General features: G+C 38.9%; 1 protein-coding gene across 2 annotated transcripts in view; it reads left to right on the top strand.

Annotated features, from left to right (window-relative positions):
• The window catches only part of LOC134537587 (uncharacterized), a 92,172-nt gene extending 75,344 nt beyond the window's left edge, over nucleotides 1-16,828 (top strand). For both annotated transcript variants that reach the window (XM_063378177.1, XM_063378176.1), the window contains exons 5-8: nucleotides 2,873-3,016; nucleotides 5,195-5,452; nucleotides 9,285-9,488; nucleotides 16,202-16,828. In XM_063378177.1, the coding sequence (XP_063234247.1) occupies nucleotides 2,873-3,016; nucleotides 5,195-5,452; nucleotides 9,285-9,488; nucleotides 16,202-16,572 (977 nt within the window). In that variant the 3' untranslated portion in view covers nucleotides 16,573-16,828. The remainder of the gene's footprint in view (nucleotides 1-2,872; nucleotides 3,017-5,194; nucleotides 5,453-9,284; nucleotides 9,489-16,201) is intronic.
• Nucleotides 16,829-18,755: the final 1,927 nt, after the last annotated feature.

Raw genomic sequence — 18,755 nt, 5'->3', positions numbered from 1 at the left:
CATTTCACAGACGAGAGAGCCACACCCGAAGTTCCCCGAAGTTCATGCTCGCTTTTTTTTCCTTTCTATCTCATTGTATACACCGGCGTGGCATTAAATTTTGTTGTCGATTAGGATAGGTTAGCTACATTATAAATACTTTAAAACATTGTGGATGGTTGGCTATATTAGGTAAGTGTAGCTACATTAAAATTCTGTAAAATCATTTTATGGTTGCTTAGCAAATAACATTTTTAATATGTAGCTATCCCGGGCTAGGAAACCGTTTACATTATTTCACAGTATCTTTAATGTAGCTATCCTAACCAAATCAACAATCCACAATGTTTTAAAGTATTTATAATGTAGCTAACCTAACCTAATCGACCATTAGGTATCATGAGTTACAATGAACCAAAAAAAAAAACCGAAGATGCACGATCAGGCTCTCTCGTCTGTGAAAAGAAGGCTTCCCGTGCCTCTCGGTGTACGGCGTTTGGCGGGTATCGTGACCACGGTGCTGCCAACTGTGGCGGGCGCGGCTAAAACCAGAGCCCGCGGAGACCAATGCAAACTTTACAGCATTAAAAGTTTAGTGAGTTTCAACAAGATGGGCAGTATTTTCAAGAAATTCCTTGTCGAAAATTACGTCCAAAGCCGGGGTTTTAGAAATAATTTTTTTTAAGTTTCTTTTTTTTTTTTTTTTTTTTTTCCTTCAGTGCCGTTTCATTACATATTTTACAATTCCTGTCTGATTGATAAAATGATTCAATACAAAGTTGGCAGTAGTATATGAACGGCGACTCCGGCGGTTGTTTCCTGTTTGAGGTGGAGGTGGCGGGTTTTGCTGCCTTGGAACCTACATCTCCGACGACGTTACGGCGGCCATCTTTGTGTCAGTTTTTCTCGAATTTCTTAAAAATTGCTAGAAATTTCCCCATTTAGAGGGAAAAATTCCCGTTTTATTCCTCAAAAATCAAAAAATTCGTAATTCTGTATGCCTCAAAAGAACATTGCCTTTGAAAGAACCGGAATTCCTAAAAGCGGCTTAAGAATTTTGAAAGCAAGCCACCTTAAGCCACATAGGTCACGACCTCAAACGTAAACTTGAATATTTTTTTAATTTTTTACCAAAAATTCCGAAAAAATTATAAAAATTGTTAATTTCGGAATTATTTGAACAATAATACATTAAAATTCGTTTTCGGTTTTCATATCATAAGTATTCGCAACATGAGACCACATGAATTTGCTCGTTACCGAGGTTAGATGTTACACAACCTCTGCATTCCGGCACTCGGTAGGTTATTGATACTTTGTACCCGATAGTTTGGAATATTCTGGGGAAACCCGGAAAAATCTCCGCTTTGTAGCACCGACATTTCCGCGATTGTAATTCTGACCAAACGGCTAATTAGATGAGTGAGCCGCAGCAGACACCTTGAGGACTGATGAACCGCCAGGCAAGTAGTTTTGTTTGGTTGCATATGCGTCAGGCTGACTCGGGAAATGAGTGCCGCCTGAGTTTTCTACACCCGCAATACAATCTAGAGTGGCTGGTTGCGTGGCTTCAGGCGTGTGTGGCATCGCTCTTCCAATTCGTTGGCTTAGAAGGAAGTGTCTCAGGGTCGTATTGTATTGTAATATAAACGTGTTGCGTATTGACTACATGACAACATAATTAGTGCATCCTTACGTCACCACAATATTTTTATTTTGTTCACTTGAGAGTAAATTACTAAGGAGTACAGTACAGGTTAAAACCTGGCTTTGTTGCCACGTAACATTTATTTGTTTAATTCACACGGTACCAACATTATGAAAAATAAATTCTTTTTTTTTCATAGAAATAAATCTGTGCTTAGAGTCCACACGTGACAGATGAGAAACTTATTTGTTTATCCTATAATTATGTATGTATAGTAAACATAATTCTCTTTGGATGAGGTTGCAGATTTTAAAAATAATCGTGTATTCGAGCGCTAAAAATTATGATATTGCACAAATATGCGAGTGTTTAAGTATGCGACCGTTTCTCGTAGGATAGCGCTTCAGTCGCACCTCCTTTGCCACGCCATTTTCTGCTGCCTCCCTCATAACCGTCCCTTCTACCTCACAGCAGGGTGTCCACAGTTAGTACTTTTCGTACTAGATCTAGTACTTTTAGTGGTCTAGTACATTTACGCTCAGATCTAGTGCTTTTTTTCGTTAATATAATAACATTACAGTAACTCCAATATGTTTTATTATCAATCGTAATTATTTTTAAAAACTAAGGAATGTATGTGTGTGTGGTGTGATATTTAATTTCGAGCATTTCAATGTCATAATTACTTCCAAAATTGTTCAAACCATAACAAATTATTATTTAGTACTTTTTTTTTTTTTTTTCAAATCAAGTACTTTTTTTCTCGCCTAAGTTGGTACGAAATATTTTTTTTCCTTGTGGACACCCTGTCTCCCACTCCGTTAAAGACGGGAAGCCTACAACTGACGTAGTTTCGGTTCCCTACCACGTTCGTGCAACTTCGGATTTCTCTCAAAACTTGAAATTAAAAAAATCGAAGGGTTAGGTTAGGTTATGTTAGGTCAGGTCAGTCACAACATGCTTGTTTTCATTGGAAACTTCTGATTTAGCGGCTGAAGTGGCGTTGATACCAAAACGCAAAACTTCTGAAATCTTCGGAAATTCTTGCAGGGAACCGAAACTACGTGAGTTGTGGGCTTCCCGTTAAAAGACACCATCACCCGTCCCCGTGTTCCACGGCTCGGCTGCCGACCTCTCCACTGTTGCCGAACTGCAGACGGGGCGGGAGAGCTCGGCGTGCAGTCAGAAGGCCCGAAGCGAGTGAAGCCACGTGTGAGTGTTGTGTGTGTCGCGTGTGCCCGGCAGCCTGCCTGGTGAGCTACGCCACGGAGGCCGTGATGCACTCGTGCCACGGCAAGCGGCGCTGCAGGGTGACCGCAGACTCGGCCACCTTCGGCAGGCCGTGTCGGCGCGAGACGCGCGTCTACCTCAAGGTCGTCTACACCTGCGGTGAGTCGCCTGTTTGAGCCCTCATCTACAATCGATGCAGGGTTTGGTTTTTTTTTTTTGACGTGACAACGTTAATAAATCGATGAACGTCGACTGCACCCACGAAAAAGGATGACTCATTGTCCCGTTACGCAAATTGTCCCGTTACGCTCATTGCACGCTTGCGCCGCATCTATCTCTCTTCCACTCGATTGGAACAACCATCGATTTGACTTTTTTCGAGGCACATTAAAACTTGAAACACTCCCATTCGTTTCCCTACTTTTCCTATCATCGTCCTATCCTTGACAGAATAACACAGATTGGAAGAAGTTAAATAGCAAACATGTATAAAAGTTATAGTTAAAATAATCTGTTCGTTAAAGTGATAAACATATTTGAATAAATGAGTGCAAATAAAAGTAAATTTATCAATTAAAATGTAGATTTAATTTCACTCCTTTGTATTCATACAAAATAGTGATAATTCAATAAAAATGATTCAATTTTATTCATAAGAGTATGCAATAATTTCATCAATGTTTTGTTATGACGTTGTCACGTTAAACTATCGTCCGTAAACCGACTTTACAGACAACCATTTTTTTATTTTAATTTTCGGCACTTACGTATTAACGCTACCGCAGCTATTGTGAATGGTCAGTTATGTACGGTTAGCTACATTAAAACAACTTTCAAACGTTGTGGACGGTTGGTTTGTTTAGTATAGTTACATTAAAAATATTATAAAATATTTCTTATTTTTGCTTAGGAATTACCAATTTATGATGTAGCTATCCTGACCTAATTAACAGTTCACATGATTTCACAGTATTTTTTTAAATCCTGATCACACTGTCTTAAATTACATTTCCAAAACTTACGTTTACCAGAATCAAAAATATAACTGCGTGCATGTGCGAACAACAAGATTGCTCTTTAATGTAAATATTGTAAATGTATATATGTATATATGAGAATAGTTTAATGTTAACAAAATATGTTAAGTCCTTGGTAAAAGAGCACTGAGTGCTGGAGTACCAACTAGTATTGTAAAACCAGTGTAAAAAAATGCATAAATAAAGACTTTTGAATTAGATTTTTTGCCGGCGGCCCTGTCACGTCGCCACAGACGACGCTACAAGTTGGTACCCTGCGGAAAAAAAAATTCTCTACTTTCACAAAAAAAATTCCTTTGGAAACCATTTGTCAACAAATAGTCTGTAATACACTACAGCTTTGTACAACACACGGCTATGGTTATTTTTGCATAATTGGCGCCTAATTTTATATTTTAAAAAAATGTTTCATTCAAGCATTTTTTTTTTTAATTCATGAATAAGATAATCGAATATTTAGTTTTTTGGACTGTGTTTTGTTCTAAAATGCTTATTGATGTGAGGAGTTAGTACTGGAAACTTATTCAGGGAACAGTTTACAAATAGTTGGAGGCACTGGGACAATACAATGCGTAAGTTCGCGGGTAATAACCCGCCGCCATTGTGTTTTAGCGTGACCGAGACTGTTTCACACGAACGATATGCCTGATTCTGTTGTCTCTGGTCTACTGTTTACTGGATGCTAGCTGCAACTTGATTCTGTGGTTCTCCAGAGATTGTTAGGAATACGCATAGCTGAGACTTTATTAAAAGACAGTACGGTACGGCCGGAGTTTAAGACTATTTTCCACACTTATTTTGCCTAATGAACTGACATTAAACATCCCTGTCTTTTTTTTAAGTTACGGCTACGCTATTAAAACATTATGTCACTGAATAGGCTACCTATTGTAACATACAAAGTGTAATTTCTTATAAACCAGTAGTAATTTTGAAACACTGTTGTCGGGGCATATAGAAGAATTTCTTTAGAGTTCAAAACCAAAATCGTTTAGAATTACATAATTTATTTGACGGGGAAGCCGTGACGCTTACAATTTCCACCGCCTGTGGACTGCCGTGGCGTAGCGCTGGTGGGACGGGTTCAGAGCGGCTGACGTCACGCGAGCGACGTGTGTTATCACGATGAACACACAGGTTCTCAACACCGAAGTTAAGCATCGTCGAGCGTGGTTAGTACTTAGATGGGTGACAGCTTGGGAACACCACGTGCCGATGGCACTACCATTTTGCACCCTACACGCATCATAACTTTTAAAAATTTCAATTTTCGAAATTTTTTTTATGTGCGGCCTCGCAGTGCCGCGCAAGGTGCTGAAGGAGACGTTCGACGCCGGACCCGAGGACGACGAGACGGCGTCGGAGGCGGGGCTCGACGGCGGCGGAGGCGGCGCCTTGGAGGACTACGAGGAGTTCTTCCGGGAGCCGGCCGCCGCGCCGCCCCCGAGCCGCGAGGACGAGGAGGCGGCGGCGGCGGCGGGCGGCAACGGGCTGGACGACCGTCCCGCCGCCCCCACCCCCACCAGGAGGCCGCCGCCCCACGGGAAGGCGGACGCAGGTACGGCGGCGGCGGCGGCTTTGGAGGCGGGTCGCGACGGACGCCAGGCTGTCCCCGGGAGTCCGGTCTCTCGTGTGATGCTCGGGTGGTCGTTGCTTTCCGCGCTTGTCTCCACCTCTAGGCTCCGTCTCGCCTCGAAATTCGACTAAGTTATACTTCTCACACGAGGTTCTCGCGTTTAACACTTCCCTTGCTTCGGTATATGTTATCATGGCAGTATGATAGGTTTTGAAGATTGCCTTCTTATTTTAATTTCTCAAAAAAAAAACTTTGATGCGTGGCAGCTACACACGTCAGAAGTGCAACTTCACACGTAAGAGCGATAGGAAATTTTTAGGGCACTCTAATATTTGAATCACTTTTACTGGTGTCTGTCCATGTCTTCAGTGGTTATCTAAGACTGAATCAATGTCTTTTTAAGTAGCTAAAATTACGATAAATAACCGTATTGAAAATATATATACATATTTTCACAATTTTAACTTCTAAACACCGGTTCTAACCTCAGAGTGGAGAGTTTTGAGTTACGAAAGTAGGCTAAAGTATGAAAAAAATCATGAGAAAGTCTGTATATGTTTACAGAAGTGTTTGAAAGTATTTGAAAAAACACGTTGTTGCTGCCATCAGTAACCCTGTGCCAATGAGCAATATTTATGATTTGCGCTATCAAGCAGTAACTCACCGGTTATCTCTCTCTTTCTTTTCCCCCTCCACAGCTACATTAGAAAGTAACGCAAATGTTAAATGCCAGGACCTCGTATGAGAAGTATAACTTCAAAAAATCAACGCAGTGTAAAAAACTAGCCTTAATGTGTGCAAAGCAACGGGTGATAACATGCCATTTACAAATCGCTCACGATTTTTTGACATTATCTGACTGTGATTAGCATTTAAATTGTCCACACAAGTTTAGTTTCGTGGTTTCGTCATCAACATATATTTTTTGAACAGTGCGAAAGACTAAAACGAGTCATTTAACGGACCTTCTTAGACATGAAAAATTCCAAAAGTCCATTTTGTGTTTCACCTATTCCCCCCCCCCCTTTCCAATGAGCCCAGATTTTCGGGACAGCTGTACATGTTCTGGAAACGATTGATTTCGTAATTAGCGCTTATAGCTGTGAGGTCTTTTGTGCTAGTAGGTTTAAAACTGTATGTGTGTGCCGCCCTCTGGTGCTTTGGGCACAAAAAAAATTCACAAGAGCGCCAGTGATTACTGCACAAACAGTTAGGGGCACAACAACTAAATTTCCAAAGGGGGGGGGGGGCAATATACCTTTTTATAACGAGTCATCGATCCCCCCTATTGAAGCGGGGGGTCCGGGGGTTCTCCCCCAGAAAATTTGTATTTCAAGGTGGAAAATGGTGCTATTTAAGCAGTTTTATTATCTAAAAATTGATTACACGCACTTTATTTGCCCCCGTTTGCCCCCATTACAATGTTTCAGAGGTGGGGGGGGAGGGAAATACCCTTGCCCCCCCCTGTTGTTGCGCCACTGCAAACAGTCATGTGACTGCTAACCTCCCGCTCCGCGAAATGCTTTATTCAAAACTTATGAGAATGCTGACTAATTCCAGCTCAGCTGTTCCGCAACTCATTCGTGATACTGAAGAACATGTGATAACGTAGTTTGGAGATTTTAACATGTGTAGAGCAGAAATATTCGTAATAGTGTTATCGCAAAAGTTTCAGTCAAACTGCTAATGTTATTATTCCTAAAAGTTTAATTACACTTAAATTTTTATTTATTCATGAAACACTCAAAATTTTTCTTTGGATATATGTGCTATGAAGCTAACTAAATATTATATTTATTTTGATTTAAATTATATTGTTTTTGCAAAAATAATGCTAGAATTGTATTTCTACTAACCTGTTGCTTTGAAATGATCCTGTATTCTTGTTTGTTGCACCACATTAGGTTTGCTGATGTAAAACTTATTTCCGTAGTTATTTTTTTAATGTTTTAAATAAACTTAATATTAGTTTATTTTTTAACATTTTCTCTTCTTGCACACTGTGATAATTAATAGTTGAACGGTAAGTAACTAAATAACAATTTAGTGTTTTTCGTCTTATAATTATGTATGATGCATGAAAATTCACTTGGATCGTCCATGAAAGCAATGACAGTTCAAATCGCAGGAGTACAGCACATCTCAAGTGCATGCAGCTATCCGATGAAGTATTTCTGGATGCAAACTTCCGAGATATTCTGGAGGTGAAACAAGGCATTCGATGCCCAAATGTTGGCCAAGAAATGCCGAAGGAGGTTTTCACTCCCCTCGCCTTTATTTCAGCAGTCGGTTTTTGCTTCTCTAACTCGATGCATTTCGGGTGTGCGATCCAAATCAGGCGCATCTCATCGCATGGAGCGTGGGTCTTATACTCGACACGACTCGTGATTTGTGGGCTCCGAGGCGGCAAGCTAGCTTCGGAAATTGTTTGTCTCTTACATCATTACGATATTTTTTTGCTCCTCGTGATGTTTGTGCGCACTCTGCTGAATTTGAACCACTCTACTACAATTTTCAAGGACGTGTCATCATCCAGCAGGGGCATATGCAGGGGGAGATGGGGTATGCACACCCCTCCCCTGCTGAAATATTAACAAATTCTTAAAAAAAAATTATCATAACCAACAAAAGGAAATAACTTGAAAGCAACCAGCAGAACAGCAGGCAAACAGGTTCTATTCCTCCCTCTCTCTCTCCCTCCCCACCCCCAATAACAATAAATTCTGCGTACGCTTCTGGTATCCAGCTCAAAGCAAAAAAAGGAAAGGGGGATTATTTTCCGGAATTCAACAAACGTTAATAGTTTTTTTGAAGATTGGTTACCATATTTTCTTTAACAACAAGGCCTTGCTCCTTTTTTTATTTATTTTTCCAACTTCGAAATGGAAGGGGGCAGCTGGATACGCCCATGACATTTTGGCTCATCCAAGAGTTCTAGACTTGAGTGGGGTTTGCTCAGAAATAACAAGTTATAGATGATGGTTACTCTAAAATTAGTTACAAATGATTGTTATTCAGTACATGATTAATTTTTTTTAGGTCACAATAAATTCTCAACAAGTAACCGCTCGTTGCAATGGAGCAAGCAACAGAGAGATTCATGCCAATTGTCCACGAGCGTAGCTGAGAAGTCAAATGCTATTTCTTCACAAAAAAAAAGTTGGAAAGTTGCTGATATTTTTCCCAAATACTAGCGTGCTCGAGCGGGAAAGAAGCAGCGTGCCTCGACATTGAATGGACGCTTAAATTGAAATTTTAGTGCCCGAACATGGGCGTAGCCAGGTTTTGTGGAAGATGGTGGCCAAAGTTAGTTATGAGAATATACTTTGGCTAAACCTGTTTTTGGAGGTTGAAGCGTGAGGTTCTCGCCCGGAAATATATTGAAAAGATGATGGGGTAAACAATTTTTTTTTCTGATGACCATTCAGTACTTTCTTCCAAACCCGAAATTCTTAGATATAAAATCTCCACTTACACTACGTGCCACTGCTTATGGTTTTTTAAGTCCCAACACGTGTTTGTTGACACGGCTGCTCTCTCAATTTGAATATTCGTCCACCGAAAATTGAGCCATACTTGACTCATTTGAAGTCGGTTGATGAGTTGCATTGTTATCGAGAAATCATTGTGGTTCTGGAGAGGGTCCTATGACACCTTCCTGTTCCTCCTTGACTATGCTCTTGTGCTAGAATGCCAGTGCGCAAGTGAGATGCAGAGTTGGGAAATTGAGGAAGTAAAAGAAAAAAAAGGTGTCCATGGATGACGCTGGGGGCCGGACGTGTGACCGACGAACACTGTGTTGTTTGCGTTGCAGAGGTAGGCAAGCGCAGGCCTGAACCTAACCCGGTCTCCCCGCCCCACCACCGCCCCGCCGACCACGCCACGACCAAAGACATGCAGGGGGATCACGTATCAGACGAGACCAACACCAACTGCACCATCACCATTTACACCAACGAGAAAACACGGGTCATTGGCTTCATATCCGAGTGGATAAACGCGTACAATTTCATATCACGTAAGTAACAAAAAAAAAAAAGATAAGACCTGGTGCTTTGATGCTGTGCTTCGCTTTGAAATCACCCCCCTTGAGCGGGCTTTCTTTTATTTCTTTTTTTTTTTTTTGCTTTGAATGCATCTCAAGACTTTGTTTATGCTTTGTAGTGATTCCTCATGTATAGAATAGCAATAAACTTGGGAGGTAAAGAAAATTTATGTACGAACACATGGAAACAACACTCACGCTGTTGACATAATTTTTTATACCATATTTCAATGGTAAAACCAACAAAAGTCACAAACACTTATACTTATTATAATTTTTTCCAATCATCAAATTAATTTTTATGGTGTTTTCGCCTTAAATTGTAATTTTTAATTTTCATTTTTGCTTATTAAAACAAAGTATCGCATCAGGAAAGACGACTCGCAACTAACTGGCAGATGCTCTGATCAAAGGTTAAGTTCTCAGATTTTTTAACGCACATGCATATACACTTTCCTTCTGTGTCGAGGGCAAGTCACGTTGCTAAATTACTCGTGCATTGTCGTCAACTACACACACTTTCTCGAGAAAGATTACAGTCAAATCATTAATGAAAAGCATTTTGAACAGCTCCATAGATATAAATCTTTCCCATAGGAGAATGACTAAAGAATGGTTTCGTACTTAGTGTGTTACAATGTGTAACTAATCAAGTTTATATTTTTTATAATAGTCATCTACTTGTTTTACGTAATTGAAAAAAAAGTTTTTAAGACTCAAGATTTAAGTCTGAAATAAAATGAAAAGCCATTATCAATGCCTTGATCTAAGGCTATGAAAGTGCTAAGTTAGTTCCTTCATTAAAAAAATGTACATTGTATCAGTTAGCACATACCTACTATAAGTAACTGAATTTAAGTGATATTTACATAGTTTTTAAGTAAACTATGTGGATATATATCATGACTTGTATGTACAAAAGTTACTAACGGAACCTTAACATTGGTAGTATTTATTTTGTTCATGCAATCATATCTCTGATGCAGTTAGGATTTTAGGTGTTACACATCTGTCCATCAAAAATACTTTTTCCAAGATGGCTGACTCAGTGGCATAGCCAGGATTTGTGTATGGGGGATGTTAAGAAGCATGCCTTCCCCCCCCCCCCTATTAAAGCAGGGGGTTCGGGGGTCCTCCCCCGGGAAAATTTGGATTTTAAGGTGTAAAATAGTAGCAGTTTTCGGTACTTAAATTTAAATATTGTAATGGTAAAATTGTTATTAATTTTAATATGAAATTTGTATGAGTGATGAATACGAAATTAATTAAAGATTTGGTGCTAAGGAGGGGGGGGGGGGTTCTAAACCCTAACCCCCCCCCCCCCTGGCTACGCCCCTGGGCTGACTCGATAGGCAGTTTCCTCTTGCCAAAATTGCCTGTGGAGCCCACCCTGTGGCATGTATGTAGCCCTGCCAGCACATGTGTGATGAGAGTGGCATGTCGTCCAGGGGCAAGTCAGTGTCTTGCATGAAGATGCCTCTGTGTCCAAACCAACCCTTCCTCTCCTCGAATTGTTGCATCCAAGAAGGTCGTCGTTGCCTGTGCTCGCGGTGGACTTATTTGTGTTTATTCATCATTACTAATTATCCTCCCATTCTGCATGTAAAATGACAAAAATATAACCCAATATCCTAAACAATATAACATTCCCACCAACAAAAGGAAATAATTTGAAAGGAAACAGTGAGCTAAGTAAGTATAGCACTGCAGGTTCTGCTGCCTAAGATTATATCGCTTTAGTGATGTGGTTTTTTAAATTTATTTTATTTTTATCTTTAATACAGCCTTAACATCAATGCAATTATTTTTTTAGTTGCAGTGTGTAACATTCACATTTCTCCTGATGTTAAAATAAATTATTTTTTAGTCATCAAGGCTCCACCTATGGTAATTGTGTCATAATTAAAAGGTTTCCAAAAACATAAATTTTCTCAAAAAAAATTTCAATACCCATTATTTTGTATATTAAATGCTAAGTACAAAAAATATTTGAATAGAATGATTTTGCACCTTAAAATTTAAATTGTCTCTGGGGAAGTCCTCTGCCTTTATTTATGATATTTGTGTTCCTCAGTAAGGAAATTAACTACATACTTGATTTGAAGTTCTATTTTTTTCCCCTCCCCCTTCCTTTTCCCCATGAAATGAAATCTTGCATATTCCCCTGCATCCAGTAATATTTTGAAAGAAATTCAATATAGTGTTTGACACATTGAATATAAACAAAGAAATAGGTGACACAAAAGTATTTATATTAAAAAATAATGGTATATGTGGGTGGTGAACCACATGGTATGGTATTATTTGTTTATGAGCAAAGAGCCTGCAATGGAACTACGCTGAAAAGCTTGGAAGGTAATGAGGAATGGGGAATCGGACCACCCCAAGAAAACTCACAATAACAAAACGAATGTCCGCCATGATTGACACGTGCGAAAAACAAACAATGAAACTCCTGTAGCTTGAAACCGGAGAGCTGTAAATGAATGCTGTCCTGAAATGTGCACAGGCTTCAAGGTCTCCTGTACTATTTACGTGTTTCTTGACCTTCCTGATCTCACCGCCCCAGAAACGTGCAATGTATGTTTTACTCGCATTCTCTTTTTCACCCTAAGAGTGGTAAGTGTTAGGATCAAATGAACCTAAGCCAAAAAGAGTTGGCTCTCAAATAGGCCAAGAGAATAACATGAGGTTTATTGTTTTTTTTTTTTTTTACATGGCACAAAAGCAGGCATCTTGAAAAAAATACAATTGCGAAGTAAGATTCGTTTGAAGTTGAAACTGCTTAAGCCCTTAAGCAATGCCCAATATCGTGCCAAAAAAATATGAGAGCTTAATCAAATCATGTTGTATGTGTTTCGTCAATTTGAATGTAGTCCACATAACCTGTAGCAATGAAATAAATAAAATGTTGACAAAATTTACTTTATTCAAAATATCATGAGATATAAATATGCGATCTTCATTGTCATTTGTAACTTGGTACACACATGTAATTTATTAATTTTCCTGAAACTCACAACGCACTGAACATTACGAACAACACGGAAGTGGACGACCGCCCCTGAGCAACTGGCAGACGACTTGCCCTTGCAACTCTCCCTCGAGGGGAGCATGTGGGGCATGACCTGAGTGGCCTGAGTGACCTGAGTGGCCTGAGTGACCTGAGTGACCTGAGTTGCCTGAGTGACCTGAGTGTCCTGAGTGACCTGAGTGACCTGAGAGCATCTTGCTCCCTCGAGTAGCACGGCCACCCGCCGTACTGTTCCCGGCATGTAAAACGTGTAAGGTTGTTCCGAGAGTTAAAAGGTCAAAAAGAGACTTCGAGTACAACAAACCTACAGTGACTTTAACCTTTAACCTGCTTGTGTTTTTTTTTCTTTCTTTCTTTTAAATCATTTGCTACCAATTTTTGTTTTCTTTCATGTCAATTACCGTACTAACGTTTTATCGCTGTGCATGCTGAATTTGGGCAAGTTTTCTGTTTGCATCACACTATGACCGCGAGTGTATGTACGCACATGTACTATTACTTTTTGTTCTTGGTTTGAATGTGATTAAATTTTTTGTGCACGAGCACGTACGGGTAATATAAATTATAATTAAATAAGATGTTTTTCTTTACTGGTATGCTATGAACCTTTGGAACCAACATAAATATTATTTTTTGTCACTGACTCAACTAAAGTGAACAGCATTCCACATATACAACTCTTTGTTTGTAATTAAATGTCATATTTTATGGGTATTTCCCTAATTTATTTTATGTAGATGCGTTAAAATAACTTAAATTTCCCTATTTTAAGATGCATTGTTTTTGTGACTTACTGTACCTTGAAAAAGGGTAAAATTTACCATTGATTGTGTCCTCTGCCTTCCAAATTTACCCGATTCCAAGATGCACCTGTGTTAGAGAATTTCAATCTTTGGAAATATTGGGTGCGATATGCATTTGGTGACATTGTGTATTTACAAGCAAAAATCACCATCACCAGGAGAAGTATGGATAGGTCATGTAGTGAGGCGGTGTCTCAGGATGTTGCACATACAGTAAAGATGCCTCATCAACTATCATACTAAGATAATATACTAATAATCATTTTCACACAATAAGCTACTGTCCATTTTTGAAAGACACCGGGCACTTGTCAAATGCCACTTCCCCTCATTTTAGATTGAGACCAAGTAATATGTAAATACATTTTCGTTCAATAAAATATGTGCCGAGAATATGCTAGGTAACATTTAAAAGAGATGTGCTCCTAAAATAATTGAAGTGTGGCTTAAACTCATGCATTTGTTTAGAGAGTGACTAAGGAATAAAATAAGGCAGTGTCTTAGAATAAAATAGCATCATAAGAGGTGTTTTCAAAAAGTAAGTGGAATATTGTAATTTCGCGGGTTGAATTAGTCGATTTGCGCAATTATTTTCACTGTCGTGTTGGTAAACATGTATGAAAAGTATCTGTACATTGTTAGCTATATTGGATGTTTAGTTTGTTGTTAGTTGTCGAAAAAGTTAAATGTTTTTTGGTAACATTGACAATTTGTTATTTTATTTATTTGTTTAAGAAAATGAATCAGAGAGTTTGCATTAAATGTTGTTATAAGAATGGAATAAAGTGTAGCAATGTTATAGAAATGTTAAATATTGTTTCTGCAACATGAACACTCAGCTTAAGACGAGGTCTCAGTAAATCCGAGAAGCAAACACAGGTTACGCGCCAGCAAATGGCTACTTCCCGCGGCAAGCTGGCATTCCGCAGGTAGGCACGCTTGCTGGCGTGTATGTTTGCTTCTCAGACTTGATGAGCCCTCGTCTGAATCTGAGCGTTCCTGTTGTGAAAACAATAGTTAACATTTCTAAAACATTCTTACACTCAACTCCATTCTTATAACAACATATATTACAAATTCTCTGATTCATGTACTTAAAAAAAAATAATTAAAAATAACTAATAGCGGATAGTACCAATACACATTTAACCGTTTTGATAGCTGACAACAAACTAAACATCCAATAGGGGTATTGCTAACAATGTACAGATATTTTCAGGCTTGTTTACCAACACAACAACGAAAAATTTTGTGAATCTGACTGATAAAACCCACAAAATTACAAAATTCCTGATTCCCGTTACTTTATGAACACATCTCTTATACATGAACAAATATGGTTTGCTATTTTATATATATACACATATACACTATTTTAACAATGCAAGTTTTAGTATATTGTGACCTTATGGGTCTGAACCATTTATAGTTTAAGATTAAACTGAAGTGAATTTTAAACTCATTGACAATTTTTACACAGGGACTAAAGACAAACATTGAATGATGTTGCCTTATATTTGTCCAAAAGAGGGATGTGGTTTAGAATGGTTGAGCCTTAAATGTTATTACATACGGTACTTTACATTATTATACTTTAGTTGTATTCACAAAGCGAGTTTAAATATATTGTGACTCAAAAATTCTGCATAATTTATCGTTTTTAAAATATTATATTCTTAAAACTTAAAAGAATTTTCACTCTAAATGGGTATACTTAAAAAAAAAAACTAACAACATTTATAGACTATTAAATAATTTGTTATGATTGCTCATAATTGAAGCTAGCGACTATAGATTTTAGTATCCTTAAGCTGTCCAAAATTAATCTTCGAGAATTTAAAGTGCATGAAGTTAAAAGTGTAAACTATGGTTTTTGGTGTTATACATATTTAAGCTACTTGAAAATAAACGCAATCACATTTCAAGCTAAAATTCAAATTATGTGCTGGAAGAAAAAATTTGATAAATTAGATATAAATATTAAAATTTTTAAAAAGTTAAAATGACACTCAAACTTTCATACTCAGCAACATTGATATATTTTTTTCTAAAGTTATATAATACTTAAAAGACTGTAACTTTCAATGGTCTACTGTGCCTACATATATAAAAGCAGAAGCTATGATGCTGTGTGATTTTAACTGTACGTATATGACGATGGGAATCTTTGATGTTTTGTGTTCTAAATCACATACCATAATGCTAACATCATGAGGGAAGCCTTCATTTCACAGACGAGAGAGCCAAAACCCGAAGTTCGTGCTTTTTTTTTCCGTATCTTTAATGTAGCTATCCTAACCAAATCAACCGTCCACAATGTTTTAAAGTATTTATAATGTAGCTCAGGGGCGCAACAACTAAATTTCCAAAGGGGGGGGCAATATACCTTTTTATAAAGAATCATCAATCCCCCCTATTGAAGTGGGGGGGTCTGGGAAAATTTGTATTTCAAGGTGGAAAATGGTGCTATTTAAGCAGTTTTATTATCTAAAAATTGATTACACAACACTTTCTTTACCCCCGTTCAAGGTTTCAAGGGGGGGGGGGGGGCCAAATACCCTTGCCCCCCTCCCTGTTATTGCGCCCCTGATGTAGCTAACCTAACCTAATTGACCATTAGTATCCTTTAACAACACCGCCATTTTATTTTACAATGAACAAAAAAAAAACCATAAGATGCACAATCGGGCGTTTGGCTCTCTCGTCCTGTGAAAAGAAGGCTTCCCAACATCATGATGTCCAGTGTTTGTTATTGCACGTACTAGTGGCGCCAGGTGTTGCACGAGTGCAGTGGAGTTCTCTGGCGTCGGACGTGACCTGAGCCATGACAGAGCGGCCCCCGTGCGCAGGCAACCAGGAGAAGTTCTACCTGTACCTGATCCTGTCGGTGACGGCCGGCCTGCTGCTCTTCCTGGGGCTGGTGATCGGCCGGCTGCTCGTCCAGAGGCAGCGCGCGCGGCGCGAGGCAAAGTTCCACGCCACCTCCGCGGCCGGCCGCGCCCCGCCGCACGGCTTCGCCGACGACATCAGCGAGATCGACGCCGACATCGACCTGACGGGGCCCGTGGCGGCGGTGGCGGCCCACTCGCCGCCCGTCGGCGTGGCGGAGGTCGTGCGGTTCGGCGGGACGCTCCGCCGCGGGCAGCAGCAGCCCGACTTCGACTCCAGCGTGCCGCGCAGCCTCAACCGCAGCGGGAACAGCCAGTACTACTACGGGTGAAGCGCGGGTCTGCCCCTCTCTCTTGCTGCCAGCTCGGGTTTGGCCGGAAAGAGACCTACCTCTTAGCGGGAGGAGACTCGTGGAGCGGTCGCTGCAAGTTCTCCGTGGACTGTCACACAGGGTAAACCACGGGCCCACACAGCACAATTTTCAGATAAATACACATAATGTTACAGAAACATTACAATGGCAATGTTGCAGGAACATCGCAGTGTTTATGTTATGTTTTTGAACGTGTCTGATATATTGTGTGCTGTCCGGGGGGGGGGGGGGGGGGGGGCGCCTTAAATCACACAGGGCGCGCCACCCATGTTCGCGTTCGCGTTCTTCGCATGTCCATTGCCACGCAACATGTTACAGTTCATGACTCGTGGACACATTTCGACACTTGTGTGCGAATACTTTGCATCACATGCATCACCACATTCGCTGCGATCAGTTGGATGTAGAAACGGCGCAAGACACATATGTTGTGTTACATTACGACAGTACTTTTGTGAATAGTAAATATTTTAGAAATTACAGTGCCATTCGTTATGTGCCCAGTTAGACAGTTGAACACATTTTAAGTATGAGGACAGGATTAAATACAGGTTTATTTTCTGGAGGAGCAGTCACTAACTATTCACAACACATCATGTTTTATGTTTGAGACAGTCTGAGAGAAGTTTTATATAGAGTGCTAAATATATTTATACATTGTATATATGTAAAATAAAATTCAAATGTGTGTATATATTTAATTAGGGCTAATTGTTCAAATTCACATAATGTTAGATAAAGTCTTCAAACAGTTATTGTTCACAAATGCAAAGGTTCATTAGTACATTTTGTAATCACAAAACCAACAAGAGATTTTTTTGTCTTACAATATGTATAAAATAAAAGGACATAATGTACACCTTTATGTATTTAAGAATTTCCATGAAACCATTTAATTGTAACATAGATAATATTTTTAAATGTTTAAATCATTTAAGTGTAATTATTTTAATACAATTTTTGTAAAAAGAGACTAGTTTACTTTTGATAAATTGTAAAACAAATTTATGAATGTTTATGATGTTATTGTAATCTTGTAATTTATATGGTACAGTATGAATTCATATATCATGTTACCATAACTAATTATGTGTTTACCACTGGAATAAGTACAACCCTCAATATGCCTTGAGCCAATAATAAACACATTCAGCAGAAAACTTGAAAAAATTTGGTAAAGTAACAATAGGTACCATGAATCTGAAACATAGCATGCACTATAGAGAAAGTATTATCTGGTATGAATGACGAAAGACTGATGTTTCCATTCCAGCATTCAAGTCATGCAGCCTTGTAAGGGGTAAGTTTGAGGCAGTCTCAAGAAAAAATTGAAAGTAAACATATCTAGAGAGTAATCCAAACCTGTCCAAAGAGTTGAGTTTATGTTAGGGTTCACTACAACTGACATACCCTATCTTGCTGAAATGTGCTGTGTAGTATTATATCTTAGAATACAATGTGCCAAATAGCTTCATTTTTCTGAAATTTGCAACTGTTCAAAATGGGTACCAACATTAAAATAATCTGATGACATTAAATCCAATGTGAAATATAGTACACGCCAGACGTCTTGTAAGGTAGCATGAGAGGTAAGCAGAATGGAGGGGAAAGGAAATACAATCAGTGAAGTGAGGCCAAGGAGGTAGAAAAATCTCCTTGGGCACGGAAATTTTCTTCAGGGGTTATCCTGGTAAAAAAAATTATACATTGACGTTGTACAAACAAGCAGAAGCGTCATTACTGAGAATTATGTTTTTAGAACAGTTGATGTGTAACTGAGTCGTCCCAAAAAAGCCCTATTTGATTCTGTTTGAAAATGCCTGTCCTTTCCTACCAACATTTTCCCATTGAACTATGGAGACCCAATCGCAAGACCTTTGACGTGCACTATAGGCCTACATTGGCTTCATTCATAATAAAAATAAATATTTAATAAAAAAAAGTGTGTTTGTTTTGAATTTGGTAAACATGTACTGTTTCTGCACTGTTCAATTCAAATTATGTTTCTTAAGTGTAAAAATTATTCTTAAAAATTTATTCTGTGTTTTAAAATACATAATTAAATACCTATCTAGTTTGTGTGGTTATTCCGTTCCTAGCATCACAACAATAGTAATTTTAAGGGCATAGACACAAACAAA

Source organism: Bacillus rossius, chromosome 12 (assembly GCF_032445375.1).
Source record: "Bacillus rossius redtenbacheri isolate Brsri chromosome 12, Brsri_v3, whole genome shotgun sequence".
Classification (NCBI taxonomy): domain Eukaryota; kingdom Metazoa; phylum Arthropoda; class Insecta; order Phasmatodea; family Bacillidae; genus Bacillus; species Bacillus rossius.
This window is presented reverse-complemented; position numbering and strand designations above follow the sequence as displayed.